This window comes from Sminthopsis crassicaudata, chromosome 5 (genome assembly GCF_048593235.1).
Source record: "Sminthopsis crassicaudata isolate SCR6 chromosome 5, ASM4859323v1, whole genome shotgun sequence".
Classification (NCBI taxonomy): Eukaryota; Metazoa; Chordata; class Mammalia; order Dasyuromorphia; family Dasyuridae; genus Sminthopsis; species Sminthopsis crassicaudata.
This window is the reverse complement of record NC_133621.1, coordinates 270,545,657-270,562,513: the sequence shown is the minus strand read 5'-3', so window position 1 is coordinate 270,562,513 and position 16,857 is coordinate 270,545,657. Positions and strand designations below refer to the sequence as shown.

General features: G+C 34.9%; 1 protein-coding gene across 1 annotated transcript in view; it reads left to right on the top strand.

Moving 5' to 3' along the window:
- Window positions 1–15,881, top strand: part of LOC141543989 (uncharacterized) — a 66,223-nt gene extending 50,342 nt beyond the window's left edge. The window contains exons 12-14 of the mRNA XM_074269637.1: window positions 6,460–6,615; window positions 8,128–8,204; window positions 15,825–15,881. Of these exons, the coding sequence (XP_074125738.1) occupies window positions 6,460–6,615; window positions 8,128–8,204; window positions 15,825–15,881 (290 nt within the window). The remainder of the gene's footprint in view (window positions 1–6,459; window positions 6,616–8,127; window positions 8,205–15,824) is intronic.
- The last annotated feature ends 976 nt before the right edge of the window (window positions 15,882–16,857 follow it).

Here is a 16,857-nt window from a genome sequence, read left to right as displayed (position 1 = left end):
AATAGGACCTGGGAGTCCACTATGTGAGTGGACATGCAAAATATAAATCTTGCCTGGATGTTTTCTCACTTGCTCTTGAAGTTCCTTAAAGAGCTGATAAATATTGGAGGCTGCAAATTTTATTTGGGCTGTGGCAATTCTTTGTACTACACCTACTGAATAGGCTGAATCAGTAATTATATTTACGTCTCCTGGGTAATAAGTGAGAGCTAGCATGATAGCAAATAATTCATTCTGTTGAGTGGATTGAAAAGGAGTCCTGATTACTCTCTTTATGGTTAAATCATGAGAGTATATGGCACAAATATTTTCTTTGGAGGCATCTGTAAAGATTGTTGGTCCTTTAAGAGGAACCTTAGAAACCTTTTCTTCAAAATTCCATCGCCAATTATGTAGTAGCCGGGTAATCTTTAATGGAGATCCATGTGCAAAATTTGGAGCGGTGGCCAATAAAATTTGCCATTCTGGGATGTTCTCACAGCATACATTAATCTGTGCGTTAGTATAGAATGTGTATATTTTTTCAGGACTTATCCCAGATAATTGTGTTACTCTCTTAATAGCCTTTAATAAAATCCTAGCCACAAGCACTGGGTAAGGTGTAAGGCTTTGTTCTGGTTGTGCTGGGAGGTTCACCCACTCAATCACTCTGTCTCCTTGATGAAGGACTGCTGTGGGTGCCTCTTTTGTAGCAAAAACTGATATTTCCAAGGGTTTTTGAGTGACTCTTTCAACCACATTGGATAAAGCCAGTTCAACTTCTCTCAAAGCCTTTTGTGCTTCTTTTGTAAGCTGGCGTGGTGAATTTAAAGCACTGTCTCCCCTTAAAATGTCATAGAGAGGTTGTAGTTGATTGGTAGTTAAGCCTAACACTGGACGCATCCATTGGATATCTCCTATTAATTTTTGAAAGTCATTTAAGGTGTTCAACTTCTCTGTTCTTAAAGAAAGCTTTTGTACTGTGAGTGTCTTAGGATATACTTCATATCCTAAATATTGAAAAGGAGCATGTCTTTGAATTTTTTCTGTAGCTATATGCAGTTTGTAGTACTTTAATGTTTCCATGGTCCTTTGTAGACATGCCTCTAACATTTGTTCCTCAGGTGCACATCCCAAAATATCATCCATATAATGTAACAATATTACTTTTGGAAAGGCTTTTCTTACTGGAGCAAGAGCAGCTGCAACATACATTTGGCACATAGTAGGGCTGTTTTTCATTCCCTGTGGCAAAACTGTCCATTCATATCTTTTATAAGGCTCAGCCAAATTAACACTAGGCACTGAAAAAGCAAATCTTTTCATATCCTCCTTATCTAGAGGAATAGAATAGAAACAATCCTTAATGTCTATAACCCATAGAGGCCATTCTCTTGGCAACTGAGTAGGAGATGGAAGTCCAGGCTGAAGAGTTCCCATAGTTTCCATCTGTTCATTTACTCTTCTTAGATCAGTTATCATCCTCCATTTTCCAGATTTCTTTTTCACCACAAATACTGGGGAATTCCAAGGACTTAGAGAAGGCCGCAAGTGTCCTTGGTCAAGTTGTTCTTGCACTATGTCTAATAAGGCCTGAATTTTATCACTTCTTAAGGGCCACTGTTCTACCCACACTGGTGAATCAGTCTTCCACTGAATAGGAACTGGTGAAAGTGCAGGTAGGCCTTCAACAGCAGCCCTGCCTAAAAAGCCGAAGTGCTTATTTGTAATCCTATCTGCTGTAAAATGTCTCTTCCCCACAGATTGATGGGGATTTTTTCAACCACAAAAGGAGTAAAAGCTCCTGTTTCTCCTTCAAATACCCATCTCAAAGGCCTAGCACTAACTTCTGCTGCTATTGATCCTCCCACCCCAGACATATAGGTGTCTGCTTTAATCTTTGGCCAGTGACCGGGCCAATTGGCACCTCTAATAACTGTACGATCTGCACCCGTGTCTACCAATCCTTCAAATGGTATTCCGTTTATATAAATAGTAAGCATAGGTCGGTCAGCTGTCACAGCTGCTGTCCAATATATTCCTGGATTTTGTTCATTGGAGTCAAAATCTAGGCGACTATCACTAGGTTGCTTATTAGGGGTCCGTAACAATAAGCCTGATGCTACTACTTCTCCTGGTTGATAAATCACACGTTGTCTGCCTGTGTTAGTGACTGGGATATTAGATACACATTCTCCAGTCTCCCACATCAGTGTATGGATGGACACTGTTTTGTAGGCACTCTCAGAAGGTGAAATGGTCAAGCCTACTGTGCCTGGAGGCAAAGGATCCATAGGCTCAACAGGAACAGATTTCACTTCTCCAGGGAGTATCTCGGTAGTCTCTACTGCACACAACTCTATTTTTCCTAATTTCAATCCCTTTCTTCCATCTGATTGCCTTTTGGCTGATTGATCGTGTCTTAAAATTCTCTGGATGTAACCTCGGCTGCCATCATGCCCCACTTGGGGGGCTGAAGCTGGGCCCCACCTGTCATTTCCCTGGGTCAATCTACATTCGGAGGCCCAGTGGAGGCCCTTGTGACATTTTGGACATGGAGTTTTAGGTCTTCTCTCACCCTGTCTTCTCACTGTATCTCCATATCTACACTGAGCTCTTAGATGCCCAATTTTTCCACATTGAAAACATCGCCGAGTTTCTCTAGAAGGCCCTTGCCAGGAGGGACCCTGTCTTTCCACATTCATCATTGTCCGGGTGTAAAAAGCATTTGTTCCCACTGTAGCACAGCGTCTTATGATCTCCTCTAAAGGAGCATCTTTGTCTAATCCCCATATAATTCTTTTGCAAATCTCATTGGCATTTTCCTTAGCCAGATGTCTGGTCATTATTTCTGTAGCTGAATTTTCTCCAATAGTTCTTTTGACAGCAGTTTGCAAACGTCCCACAAAATCTGCAAAAGGTTCATTGGGACCTTGCTGTATTTTAGTGAAAGCCTCTCCACGATCTTTCTGTCCAGGGAGGACACCCCAAGCTTTTATTGCAGCCTTAGCAATTTGTTCATATATTGTCATGGTATAATTAATCTGTTCCGAATTCTCTCCATATTGACCTTCACCAGCTAAGTGCTCAAAAGTGAATTGTGTGTTAACTCCTATTTCCAAATTGCATCTGACTTGAATTTTACATAATTCATGAAATTCCGCAAGCCATAATAAATTTTCTCCAGGTTCCAGACATGTCCTTGCTATGGATTTCCAATCATTCGGGGTTAGGACTTCATAAGACAAACCATCTAGTAACATTTTGACATAAGCTGATGTAGCCCCATAAAGTGTACAACCTTTTTTCAAATCCTTAATTGTATTCAAATCTAAAGGTGCATATCTTCTCCTTTTTTTACCTACAGAGTCAGTATTTTCAATCACAGGATATGCATGTATAAAATCACTTATATCCTGTCCTTCTCTCTTAGCTTTAACCAATGCTTTTTCTAATCTTGTCATAGGCTTAGGCTTCTTCACAGGCAATTCTGTTTGTGTTTCTGCCTCTTCCCCTCTTTCTTCCTCCATCTCTGAAGGTGGGGTTGATGTGGGCCTGTCAATAATCTGTTCTCTAGGCAGGGTTGAAGCTTCTTCAAGAGAATCATACCATATTTCCTCATTTAAATCCTCTTGCTCTAGGGAAAGATCTTGATCTTTCCTTTTTTTCCTCACACTTCCTCCTCTGTTCATTTTTAGAACTTTTCCTTCTCCTACAACTTGCTTGATAGTTTAAGGCTAATTGAACTATGTTGTAGATATAAAATACTTCTGCAGAAATTGAACGAGGCCCATTTTTTGCTTGAAATTCTTTCATTTCATATCCCACTAGCTTCCATTTATCTACATCTATCTTTTCTTCCTCTAAGAACCAAGGGGATGTGCATCTTAATGCAGCCAAGAGTTTAGCAATCTGTACCCAGGTTACAAGTAAACTCTGCTCCTCAATTATCTTGATTATACTCTCTATAGTACCACTCCTGAATGGGGGTGGAGCTGAGGTTACTTCTGGGGCTGGGGATGAGTCGGCTGAGGTCCAGGGATTGAATTTAGCTAACATGTGCCCCATTTCAGCTATAAGAGATTCCTGGTTTAGCCCTTAACAAGTTAAGTTCCTTATTTATCTATTAGCACGCTCACTTAATCTTTAACAAAGTTTCCTCGTTACTCACGGTTCTGGGTCAGAGAGACTGAGATCTAGATCAGAAGCTTTTCCACTGGAATCAGGACCGTGTCTGTCCCTGTTCGGGCGCTAAATTGCGAAGGTCTGGTCTAGCTCCTCTTGTCAGGATAAGCAAATGTCCTTGCCCCACGTGTGGACGCCAATTGTAACGAGCTGTCGTCTCTAGAAGCTGCCGGATTACTCTCTGGGAAGAGAACTGCTGTGTCTACTCAAATCTCTCAGACAGATTCTTCTTCCTGTAATGAACCGTTGTCTCCAGGCAGTTGCTGTTAACTCTTGTCCAAAGAAGTGACTTCCCTTCCTGCAGAGAGCCCCGTCAAGCCTGATGCAATTCAGAGTCTTCTTCTTGTCTCTGGGAGTCCTCTCTTTTATTCTCCCAGAGAATGGGCGTGGGATAATGCAAGGGCTTCTGGGAAGAACCACCCCAGCCAATGAGCTTGCCCCCTCTATCAAGTCAACCTGAGTTCTCACCTTGTAATTGTCCAGAAAACCTCAGTTCTCACTTAGTAATCCTAACACTTCCCTTCTAATCTTATTTGCATTAGTATTGTTTGTACAGAAACTTTTTAGTTTGATGTAATCAAAATCTTCTATTTTGTGATCAATAATGATCTCTAATTCTCCTTTGGTCATAAATTCCTTCCTCCTCCACAAGTCTGAGAGGTAGACTATCCTCTGTTCCTCTAATCTATTTATGATCTCATTCTTTATGCCTAAATCATGGACCCATTTTGATCTTATCTTGGTATATGGTGTTAAGTGTGGGTCCATATCTAATTTCTGCCATACTAATTTCCAGTTTTCCCAACAGTTTCTTCCGAATAATGAATTTTTGTCCCTAAGGTTGGTATCTTTGGGTTTGTCAAAGATTAGATTGCTGTATATGTACCCTTTTTTGTCCTTTGTATCTAATCTGTTCCACTGATCTACCGTTCTATTTCTTAGCCAGTACCAAATGGTTTTGGTGACTGCTGCTATATAGTATAGCTTTAGATCAGGTACACTTAGACCACCTTCCTCTGACTTTTTTTTTCATTAGTTCCCTTGCAATTCTCGACCTTTTATTCTTCCATATGAATTTTGTAATTATTTTTTCTAGGTTATTAAAATAGTTTCTTGGGAGTCTGATCGGTATAGCACTAAATAAATAGATTAGTTTGGGGAGTATTGTCATCTTTATTATATTCGCTCGGCCTATCCAAGAGCACTGAATGTCTTTCCAATTATTTAAATCTGACTTTATTTTTGTGGCAAGTGTTTTTTAATTTTTCTCATATAATTCCTGACTATTCTTTGGTAGATGGATTCCCAAATACTTTATACTCTCAACATTTGTTTGGAATGGAATTTCTCTTTGTATCTCTTGCTGTTGCATTTTGTTGGTGATATATAAGAATGCTGAGGATTTATGTGGATTTATTTTGTATCTTGCCACTTTGCTAAAATTCTGAATTATTTCTAATAGCTTTTTAGCAGAGTCTTTGGGGTTCTCTAAGTATACCATCATGTCATCTGCAAAGAGTGATAGTTTGATTTCCTCATTTCCTACTCTAATTTCTTGAATCTTTCTCGGCTCTTATTGCCGAGGCTAGTGTTTCTAGTACTATATTGAATAGTAATGGTGATTTTGGGCAACCTTGTTTCACTCCTGATCTTACTTGGACAGGTTGCAGTTTATTTCTATTGCATATTATGTTTACTGACGGTCTTAAATATATGCTCCTGATTATTCTAAGGAATAATCCATTTATTCCTATACTCTCAAGAGTTTTTAGTAGGAATGGATGTTGGATTTTGTCAAATGCTTTTTCTGCATCTATTGAGATGATCATATGGTTCTTATTAAGTTGATTATTAATATGGTCAATTATACTCATAGTTTTCCTAATATTAAACCAGCCCTGCATTCCTGGTATGAATCCTACCTGATCATAGTGTATTATCCTGGGGATGATTTTCTGAAGTCTTTTTGCTAATATCTTATTTAAGATTTTAGCATCAATATTCATTAAGGAAATTGGTCTATAATTTTCTTTCTCAGTTTTCGATCGACCTGGTTTGGTATCAGTACCATGTCTGTGTCATAAAAGGAGTTTGGTAGGACTCCTTCATTCCCTATTTTTTCAAATAGTTTATATAGCATTGGGGCTAATTGTTCTTTAAATGTTTGGTAGAAATCACATGTAAATCCATCTGGTCCTGGGGATTTTTTCCTGGGGAGTTGATTAATAGCTTGTTCTATTTCTTTTTCTGAAATGGGACTATTTAAGCAATTTATTTCTTCCTATGTTAATCTAGGAAGCGTCAAAAGAGTTGATAAAGGTGTCCTTAAGAAGCCATGTAAATCCGTTGAACAAAATGTGGAAGTCAAACAAAGAAGAGTTGATAAAGGTGTCCTTAAGAAGCCATGTAAATCTGCTGAACAAAATGTGGAAGTCAAACAAAGAAAGAAAGGTAGAGGCTTAATATTCTGGATTTACTAAAAATAGATTATTTGCTTAATTTGTTACATGCCAATCCTCTTAGAATAAGTAAGCAACATAAATAGTAAAATCATGCAATAACAAAATTGATTGTCAGTGTTTAATCTTCTCAGTAGACCAGAATCTACAAGATGTTCTGATTTTCTCCTTTAATCAGTGTAGCAATTTCCACAAAAGCTGAAAGAGACTAGATTAGATTTGTATCTTTATTGTGCCTTAATGGTCTTTGTATTTAATTATTAATTCGTACCTCTTTTTTTTCAAAGTTTAAAATCTTGAGGTATGAATATTCCCATATAAAATCTATATATAAATGATTGTTTCCTTTTTTTCTGTCATTGTAACTTATTATCACTAGCATCCTTGACACATACAATTTTCTGAAACTTTTGTTAAGTTCATCTTTTCACTACTGAATCACTCTCCATTTTGTCATATTCAAACTGTTTCTAGGTTAACTAATTCTTAAAATGAATTTCAAATTAACTCCTGGAATGTGTCTTGTTTTATGTTTCCTTGATTTAATCAGAGTAGCTTCTAGACTTATTGGAAGAATTAGGTGTCATTTACTTTATTTCCATTTTTGCATGAGATAGTCCTGCCAGTGATTTTACAGTTACCATTTATATTTGTTTCTCTCAGTTTTGTTAAATATCATTTTGGTTCTGTCTTTTTGATTTTGTCCTCTTTCTGATTATGTCTTGAGGTTTTGTCTCTGAACTTATGTCCAAAAGTGCTATCATGAATTAACTTTAGAAATCCAGTTAATTATATTTCTTTTTTTGTGTATGTAAATCTATGACTTTTGAAGGATGCATATGGTCTGTGATCTTCATAACCCAAAGCAATTCTGCAATCTCAAAAAATGAACATTTCTTAGTCCCTAATGGGAAGGAAAGCTTTCTTGCTAATCCCTCCTTCACAGTTTCCAGTTGGTCATGTTGTCCATTCTCTAACTTATCTCATTTTTTTCTTCACCTTCCTGACTCCATTTTTTGTTCTCTCCTACTTACTCAGTTAAGTTCTTGTAAACTCAGTTAAGGTTAGTAAGGCCAGCCTCATGTCCTTTGGTTATTGAGAAAATCCATTGATTCTATTTGTTTTTTACTTCTAGCCTAACTAATAAATTGATCATACACACATAAATTTCTTCCAGTTTATATTTCAATGGCAACAATTTTTGCTAAAGTAAATATGTAAATCAATCTTTACAGCTTCCTATGCTTTGCTCATGGGAAACAGCATCTCACAAGAAACTTCAAATCCTGCAGTAGATTGAAATTGCAAAATAATCAGATCCATTCGTAATTAATAAGATTGAATTTTTTTATATTTTATGTCTTATCTCAATATAGATTGAAATAGACAAAATTATATCTGTCATAACTAGCATTACTGTTAATGGGGAGGGGGTGGGAGAATTTCATTCATAGAAGAAAAGTAATTCTAAATAAAATAAAATTTCAATTAAATATTACTTTAGATGTTAAAGGAGAATTGAAACTTAAAGGACTATCCAATGGAGGACAGGAAGATTTCAGTAATAGTGACCAGAAACAGGTATGGAAAAGTGATATTTTTGATATTTTATTTTAGTAAAAGTGCCGTTCATATTAATTTTTCTAGAAGCATATTTTCAAAAGTTAGTGTAATTTTAAATGTATTTATGTCTTATTGAAAAGATTTTCTTTGGAATTATAGGGACTAATATGAAAACTCCAATCCTAGCTATGTAATAACAGTGTGAAGGAACAGTCCCAAAATAGTGCATTTTGTACATTTCTTAAATGACAAAGAAGCTAATTTAAATGATTTGATTATTTCATTGTTTTTGCCTTATTCAACAAAATAATTGTGGTAACAGAATTATCATAGATCTGGATGCGTGTGAAAGAGCATCTTAGTCCTGATTTCTTTCTTATACACAAGCTAAAATTTATTGTCACTGATGGCAAGGAAAGAATCCAGAATGTCAATATCTAGAAATGTATGTCATTTTAGAAAACTATACTAAATTCTATTATTGCTCAAAAATGTTAATGCATGGCATTAAAATGCTATAATAATAATATCTTAGTATTAATAATCGAAGTTATTGTACTTTATCTTAGTCCTAAACAACCAATCCTGTCTATAGTATGCCCCAAAAGTAGTTGATCGCTTTCTGTGACTGAAAAATTACTACCCAAATAAAGCAGCCCACTGTATATTTGAACAGCTCTAATAGTGTGGGATGTTTTCTTCTATTGATCAATAATTTGCCTTTCTATATTGTGCAACAAGGGCTAATGGTTCTGACTTTAAGAATCGAGTTGAAGTAATCAAGACCTGCATTCTAATTGCTAATATTTTGGTGATTTTTATCCTGGAATCATTTAAATCATATTTTCGATAAACTAGACAGCCCCACTTGTTGAGCAGACCTTCCTGTGATATGGCATGGCTGACTTCTGAGATCTCTTGTACTTCCTCTGGACTACACTTTCCCTTATCCTATCTAAGCATAATAATGTGGAATTATGAAGACAGAATCAAGGCCTGTTATGTCTCATGAAGAATATTCTCTTACTTTTGCTGCAAAGATCACATTAGCCCTTTTGATAACCTCATCATTAAACTTATGGCCCATTAGCGAATAATTCTATGTCTTTCTCTGAGAATTTCTATGGAAAATTGTTTTACCCCAGTGTGTACATATGCAGCTGATGTTTAAAAGTCTTATTCCAGTATCTTAAATTTATCCCCTTTGAAATGTTTCTTCTTGTAATTGTAAAGATTTTGTTTTAATCTGTAAAGATCCATTGTAATATCAGTTCTGTGATTTATTTCATCTGTAGCCTTTACTAATCCCATGCCATTTACAATCAACTAATAAGTATTTGATCTATCACTTCATCCTGATTATCAATGTAAAATGTTGAACAGAGTAAATATTGAGGATGAAGCTATCTGTTGCTTTCCAGGGGGATGAGTATTCTTTAGATCTGCCCAATGAAAAAGGCTAAGTCACCTAGTCAACAAAGATCTTGTGAGAAATGTTTTCAAATACTTGTTGAAATCCAGGCACGCTGGGTTTTAACATTCCTGGAACCTAGTCTTCTATTCTCTGCAGTGATGACAATTTTATTGAAGAGGAAACTTAGGAGGGTCTAGTATAACTTCTTTCAATGAACACATCAATTCTTCATTATCCCCCCTTACATCCTTTTATGGGAAATATGGGAAATATAACTGGGGCCAGTATTTCCCAGGAGTCAATACCATTCAGCTTTCCTAAGCCCACAGCAACTCCCTGGTAAACTGTAATTACTCAAAGATTTCAGGTGAGATTCTTCAGTTCAATGTGCTAATTAGCTGGAGGGGCTTATGGTGCTAATTCTAACTGCATAGCTTGATCTCAATCGAGATGGTCTCATGATACCTCATGCTCTAGTCTCCCTGTAATGTCTTCCTTAACAGAAATTAAAAGAGTCCTAAAGCCCATGTTTCAGATGCTTTCTGTAAGATAGAATCTGATCGCGAGTCTTTTGATCATGTTCACTTAGTTGGCACAACCTGCACAATCAAGGGACAAGAGAGGCTGGAAACACAAATCAGGTCATACAGCCTTACCTTCCCACAGCATCTTTCCACAACTAGTTTCCAGTTCACAACCTGGGCCTTCAGTCCTATTTCTTTCTGGCCGACACATTTTGATCATTTGGGTGAATATCTCTGCCCAAGAAACAAGAATGGAAATGACCATTCCAATGTGATATCTTAACAATCAAAAATTATATACCATATAACTTATCCTCATTAACTGATTATAGAACTTCAATCTGAATATTTCCCAAATAGTACCCTACTCATCAACAAGTCAGTGAATTGAATTGAGCCCTTACTTTGACATGAAAAGATTCTATTCTTTCCTCTGTCTTCAATAAAGAGAATAAAGAGAATTCTATCATGAAAAGAGCAATAAAGAACACAACTGCTTTAGAAGGCTTTATGGACCCTAATAATGAATGTCTGTAGTTAGAAGTTCACTGTCAACTTGTTAGGGTTATTGTGGATGAGATTCCTGTCCACATGTAATGCATTCATTTTCTTGATAGATCTGTATATTTAGAATATAGTGAAAATCAGGCAAATAAAGTGTTGCCATCTCATTTAAATCATGGCTTAAAATGTCCAATTTTGGGGAAATGATATTCAAGGTAATTTAAAGTAGGTTATTTTGGTATAAACAGCTAAGAGGCATAGTGGATAGAGTTGCAGGCCTGGAGTCATGAAGATTCATCTTCATGAGTTCAAATATGATTTCAAATAATTGTTAATTATATAACCGCGAAGAAGTTACTTAAACCTTTTTTTGCCCTAGTTTCCTTATGAGTAAAGTGAGCTGGAAGACAAAATGCAAAATATTCACGTCTCTTTGCCAGGAAAACCTCAAATAGAGTCATAAAAAGTCAGAGATAACTGAACAACCATAAAAAAATTAAATGATAGAATATGACTCTGTCATGTAAACAATTTTTAAAATATAATTTATTCCAAAATACCTATAGGTATGCATCATAATTGTGGTTTGTTCCATGTAATTATGGAACTATAATCCCAACTCATCTGAACATTTGAAAAATTGTACTGGATCAGGGAATCAGGTCTTCCTTAACTATTTTAAAGTCATCACTTCCTACTCTATTGGTACCCAATAATTCTGTTGATGTGCTTAAGATATATATCGGAATAATTTCTTATTTCTTTTTCTGAATTATATACAAAAATCATCGGCCTTCTCTTGCCCATTCCTATTCTCTGATTTGTATAGAGACTTTGGACTGGAACCAAACTCAGAAAGGGACAATCTATGCAGGTCTATTTTTTGAAAATACAGTTATTTTACTGTGCATACCCTTTGACCCAGCAGTACTACTACTGGGCTTATATCCCAAAGAAATACTAAAGAGCTGAAAGGGACATGTATGTGCCAAAATGTTTGTGGCAGCTCTTTTTGTTGTAGCTAGAAACTGGAAGATGAATGGAGGTCCATCAGTTGGAGAATGGTTGGGTAAATTGTGGTATATGAAGATTATGGAATATTATTGCTCTGTAAGAAATGACCAGCAGCAGGAATACAGAGAGGCTTCGAGAGACTTACATGAACTAATGCTGAGTGAAATGAGCAGAACCAGAAGATCACTATACACTTCAACAACAATATTGTATGAGGATGTATTCTGAAGGAAGTGGAAATCTTCAACATAAAGAAGATCCAACTTACTTCCAGTTATCAATGATGGACAGAAATAACTACACCCAGAGAAGGAATACTGGGAAGTGAATGTAAATTGTTAGCACTAATGTCTGTCTGCCCAGGTTACATGTACCTTCGGAATCTAATGCTTATTGTGCAACAAGAAAATGGAATTTATTGTATCTAGGTTATATTGTAACATATGTAAAAATGTATGGGATTGCCTGTCATCAGGGGGAGGGAGTAGAGGGAAGGGGGGATAATTTGGAAAAATAAATACAAGGGATAATATTATAAAATATATATATATAATAAAAAATTTTAAAAAAAAGAAAATACAGTTGTTTTAAATCACATTTATTTTTCTCTCCAACTTAAGTCGTAATTTAGAGTTGCTATTTTTACACTTATTTTGATCTTTGATTTAAAGAAATGTAAAAGTGAGCACTAGAGAAACATATAAAAGTAGTAAAGAATCTTATGAATTAAAAGAGTAATGAGTTTAATTTTTTGTCCCATCCCAACTTTATATTTTACTTGTTTTTTAGATTTGAAACATATCTGTATTATAATTTTGATCATGTAAAATTACCAATGAAAAATAAAATACCTTTTTTGGAAAAAAAAATTGTCCTTTTAGAGCAGGAAAAAATATTGATATGAAATAGGAAATTTTCCTTTATTTTGATAGGAATTATAGTATGGCACAAACATAATAATTTACCTAATACCTTGGATATAATATCTTGGATAATATCTTGGATAAAATTTACTTTCCAATTTCATTTTTAGGGTAAATTTAAATATTTTTGAAATTTGAAACACAACGATTTGGGACTAACGATTAAGTTTAACTATGGTTTGTCTATTTTTAAATTGATCTTTGTCTTATTTCATTATCCAAGGATAAAGTTACTTTAGAAACAACCTGCATACCAGAAGAAACAGTACCTAAAAAACAAGTTCAGTCTCTTTGTGCTCCATTTTTGAAGAAGGAAATAAGGTCTGAAGGACCAGAATCCAATAGGAAATCTGATAGTGAAACGACTTCAAAAGAAAGTTGTCAAAAAACATGGATTGAGGAGGAAAAGGAATTCAAAAACAATAACTTAATTGATTTTGTGGAAAAGGTAAAACGTAAAGGCCCTCTAAGGGTAAAAGTTCTTCAGACATTTTCAGGGCAAACGGAACAAGATCGGCCATATGCTCTTTCATGCAATTTAGAGATGAATTTCCAAGAAAATATTCTTCAGTGCTCACAAAATAGCACCCTACAATGTAAGAATGACAATGAGCCAGAAATGGAACATACTTGCAAAGTAAATGAAGAGGATATTGCTTATGTTGCGAAAAATAGAAAAAGAGCCGGTTCCAAAATATCTATAAATAAAATGAAGGAAGATACATCATTTGATACAGAAATGGTTGTAAGTCTGCCAAGAAGTATCGGGAATTTGGGACCACATTCAGGAGGTTTCCTGCAATCAAGTGCTCCAGGAAGGCATTTTACTCACTCTGGTGATATAAAATTAATCATCCAGGAAAAAAGCCTGAAATGACTGCAAGAAAATGTAAGGAGAAAAACCAAACATAAAGAAACCTTATTCAAGAATAGTCATCACAATGACAGTAACTCTATAGATGAGCCAAGATGTTTGAAACACTTCCTTCCATATAGGGACAAAATGTCTAAAAACTACCTGGATGCAGAATTAAACCAACATACACAAAGATTGACAATTGAGTTGGAAATAATGCAAACAAAATCCCTGACTTTGGAGAAAGGAAAAATATCACCACAAAAACAGGTAGATTCACCTTCTGTCACTCTACATTCATCCTGTGAAACTGATTTTTCACTTCAAATGCTTGGTATTTGTACAACATGTATTGAAAACTGAATTAAGGAAAATATCCAGAAAGTCTTTTTTATACTTTTTATTTTGATTATCTAAATTGCTCCATCAATTTTCAAAGTATTTGCCATGTAAACAAGAAACTGTCTAAATCAGACATACAAATTGGAATATTAGACTAGGTAACCAAAAGAACAAGGACAAGCCTAAAGACAATTAGGATACAGACCTAAAAGGAACATAATGAACTCAGATTCTCTTTTTTGCAAATCCTTGTAATATTGGATATTTTAAAGACTTTTCCTTTCTATGGGCATTTTTTATTTTCTTAAAATACTGAAAACATAAGCTAAATTTGGGAAATTTCTAACAAAGGTACCTGATACAAATAATACTTTTATGGTAATCTGATACTTCATCTTTATTGATTTTACTAAAGTCATTACATTTTTGCATTTCAAAAGAAAATGAAACACAATTATGCTAATCATCTAAAATCAGTTTTCATAGGGCATTAATATACTATTTCTCTATTTATCCCACTAGTTATAAATTATAGGATTGAGTTTTAAACTTTGATCTTCTACTTTCAAGTTCAATGCTCCTCTTTTTGTATTTAGTTTTTCAAAATATATTTTTATTCACTATAGATATTTGCATAATTGGCTGGCTTTAGATGCTATTGTACTAGCACTGTTAATTCATTGAATTTTATTTTTGAGAAGGAGCATTGGCAGTCATTGAATCAAACACCATTATCTTATCAATGAGGAAAGGTTAGGCTCAGGGATGTTAGATTGCCTGGCCAAGGTCTCTTGGCTTATCTATACCTTCACATGTCCGTCTTTTCATTATATTTTCACAATAATAGCTGAACATATAACACAGTGTATACAAACCCAAACACATTCAGTTAGAGTTAGATTTAAGTGCTTCTTGTAGTTATGTTAGCCTGGGCAAATCCATCGACCTTACCAGGCAACTGAGACTTGGAGCAGAGGGTGATCTGAATTTATGGAGGGAATTTCCTCACTTGTAGTTACTCATACTGATGAATTCATAGGTCCTGTCCAAAAATAATGAGAATAGTATTTGAATGACTCTCAAATTACAAAGCAATCTCATGTGATCTTCATTACTATTCCTATAAAAGGGTGTGGACAAATAATTGTGGACAAGGCAATAGAAGCTCAGGAAATATAAATGACTTTGCAAAATGGTCAATTGGATTACTTAATGTACAAATCTACAAAATGATAGCATTACACTAATATTATTTTTTCCTATTTTTTTTTCTTTTCTGAAAGATGGTGCTTCTGGAAATACACAGGGAATAGCATCAATTTTCCTTAATATAGCAGTCACAATATCTAAATCTCACTTTAATCGATTTCCTATGCTGTTAATCAAGTTTTTTTTTGTTTTTTTTTTTTTTGCTTTGTTTTATTGGTTTACTTTTTGAACTTGATAGTAAGAAATAAGAAATGAGAAATTGAGTGGGAAACAGCCATCATGGGTTTGGAAATAAACTTGATCTATATTTTCATTGTGAGAACATGAGAACATGGTGGAAAAGGGCAAGCATAAATCAGATATTGTATTTCAATCCTGTCTCCTTTTGAAAGGAGAGAGCTGAGAGATCTTGAAAGTAGAATGAGAAAACAAAATGAGATTGTAATTGAGCTGTCATTTTGAAATAGGAGTCCATGTTTCTACTTTCCAACAAAATTTATAAAACCATGACCAAAATAAAAAGTGAAGATAATATAGAGGATAATATGTATTTCAAAATAAAATTGAAAAATTAAAGGTAATGTGGCATATTTGATAGGGAACTAGTTCAAGTCCCATCTCTGACATATGTAGACAATACTTGTCTTCTAGATTTTGATAACATTGGTAGGGGAAATTTTCTCTTCAGGTAGCTCCTTGTACTAGTACTTGTACGTAAGTAAGCATATAAGTATATATGTATAAAAGTGTGCATATTTACACATGCACACACGTGTGCACACACACATATATGCATTTACACACAAAGACACACAACAATAAAGTAAGAATGATACTAAGCTTTCCTTTTAGATGGAAGGGGAAAAGAAAATGGAAATATTGGAGAGAACAGATGGTGATATAAGTTAAGTGAAAGAACAACAACTGGCAAAATTAATAAACAGTTTTCTATGGAGAGCTATCAAAATGGTAAAGATGAGGAAAATAAAATTCCTGGGGAAGAAAGACCAAAAAATGAGCATCTCTTCTAAGGAAAATGTAACACCTGTGTACCATGTTTTAAAGGGGTAAGTTTGTCAACACATATTAACTGGAGAATTATTATTAAATATTATCATTTATGGTATATTCAGTTTGCTCTACAAATCTAGATTCAGATTCACTCTGCATCCACTTGTTTTTTGCCAAGAAAGAAATTAAGGTCACATGAATGCATATTATTCTATGGCTGTAAGTATATTTATACTATATTGTTATTATTATTATTATTATTATTATTATTATTATTATTGTTTTTGTTACATTAGTGTTTATTGAAAGAAGGTAGGTAGGCTTTGATGAGATCCAAAAAATAGCATAGAATGTAATATGCAGGTGGCAAGGAGCAAAGCAATTCAGTTTGGAAACTTTGAAGAGGTATAAATAATAAGTACGAATGAGACATGAAAATAATCTTACAGCTACTCCAAAAATTAAATGTGTTCTCTTACTCATTAGGAAGTTTCCCATCAGAAGAAATATTCAAGAATGAATTAATTTTTAAATGTTATCATGGGCCAAGCATTGGGGATACCAAGGCAGAGAACCTAGATTCTTAAGAAAGGGTTCACACTTTTAATTGCAGACATGCAAATCATTAAAAAGATCCAGTCACCCACCCACTACCATGTAAGATAAGCCTGAGGAGAGAAAAGGTATTGTCCTTTCAGGATGGCAGAATAAAAAAGAGGAATTGACAGAAATGTAAAGAGAAGTACTCACATAGTCCTTGTTGTATAAGTCCTTCTAGTGCTCATATGCCTTCTGGACAGGCTGAGGAAGAGCAAAAGGTAGATAACTTCTACCTGCTGCCCCATCTAGAAAAGTCTTAGGGGACCATAAGGTG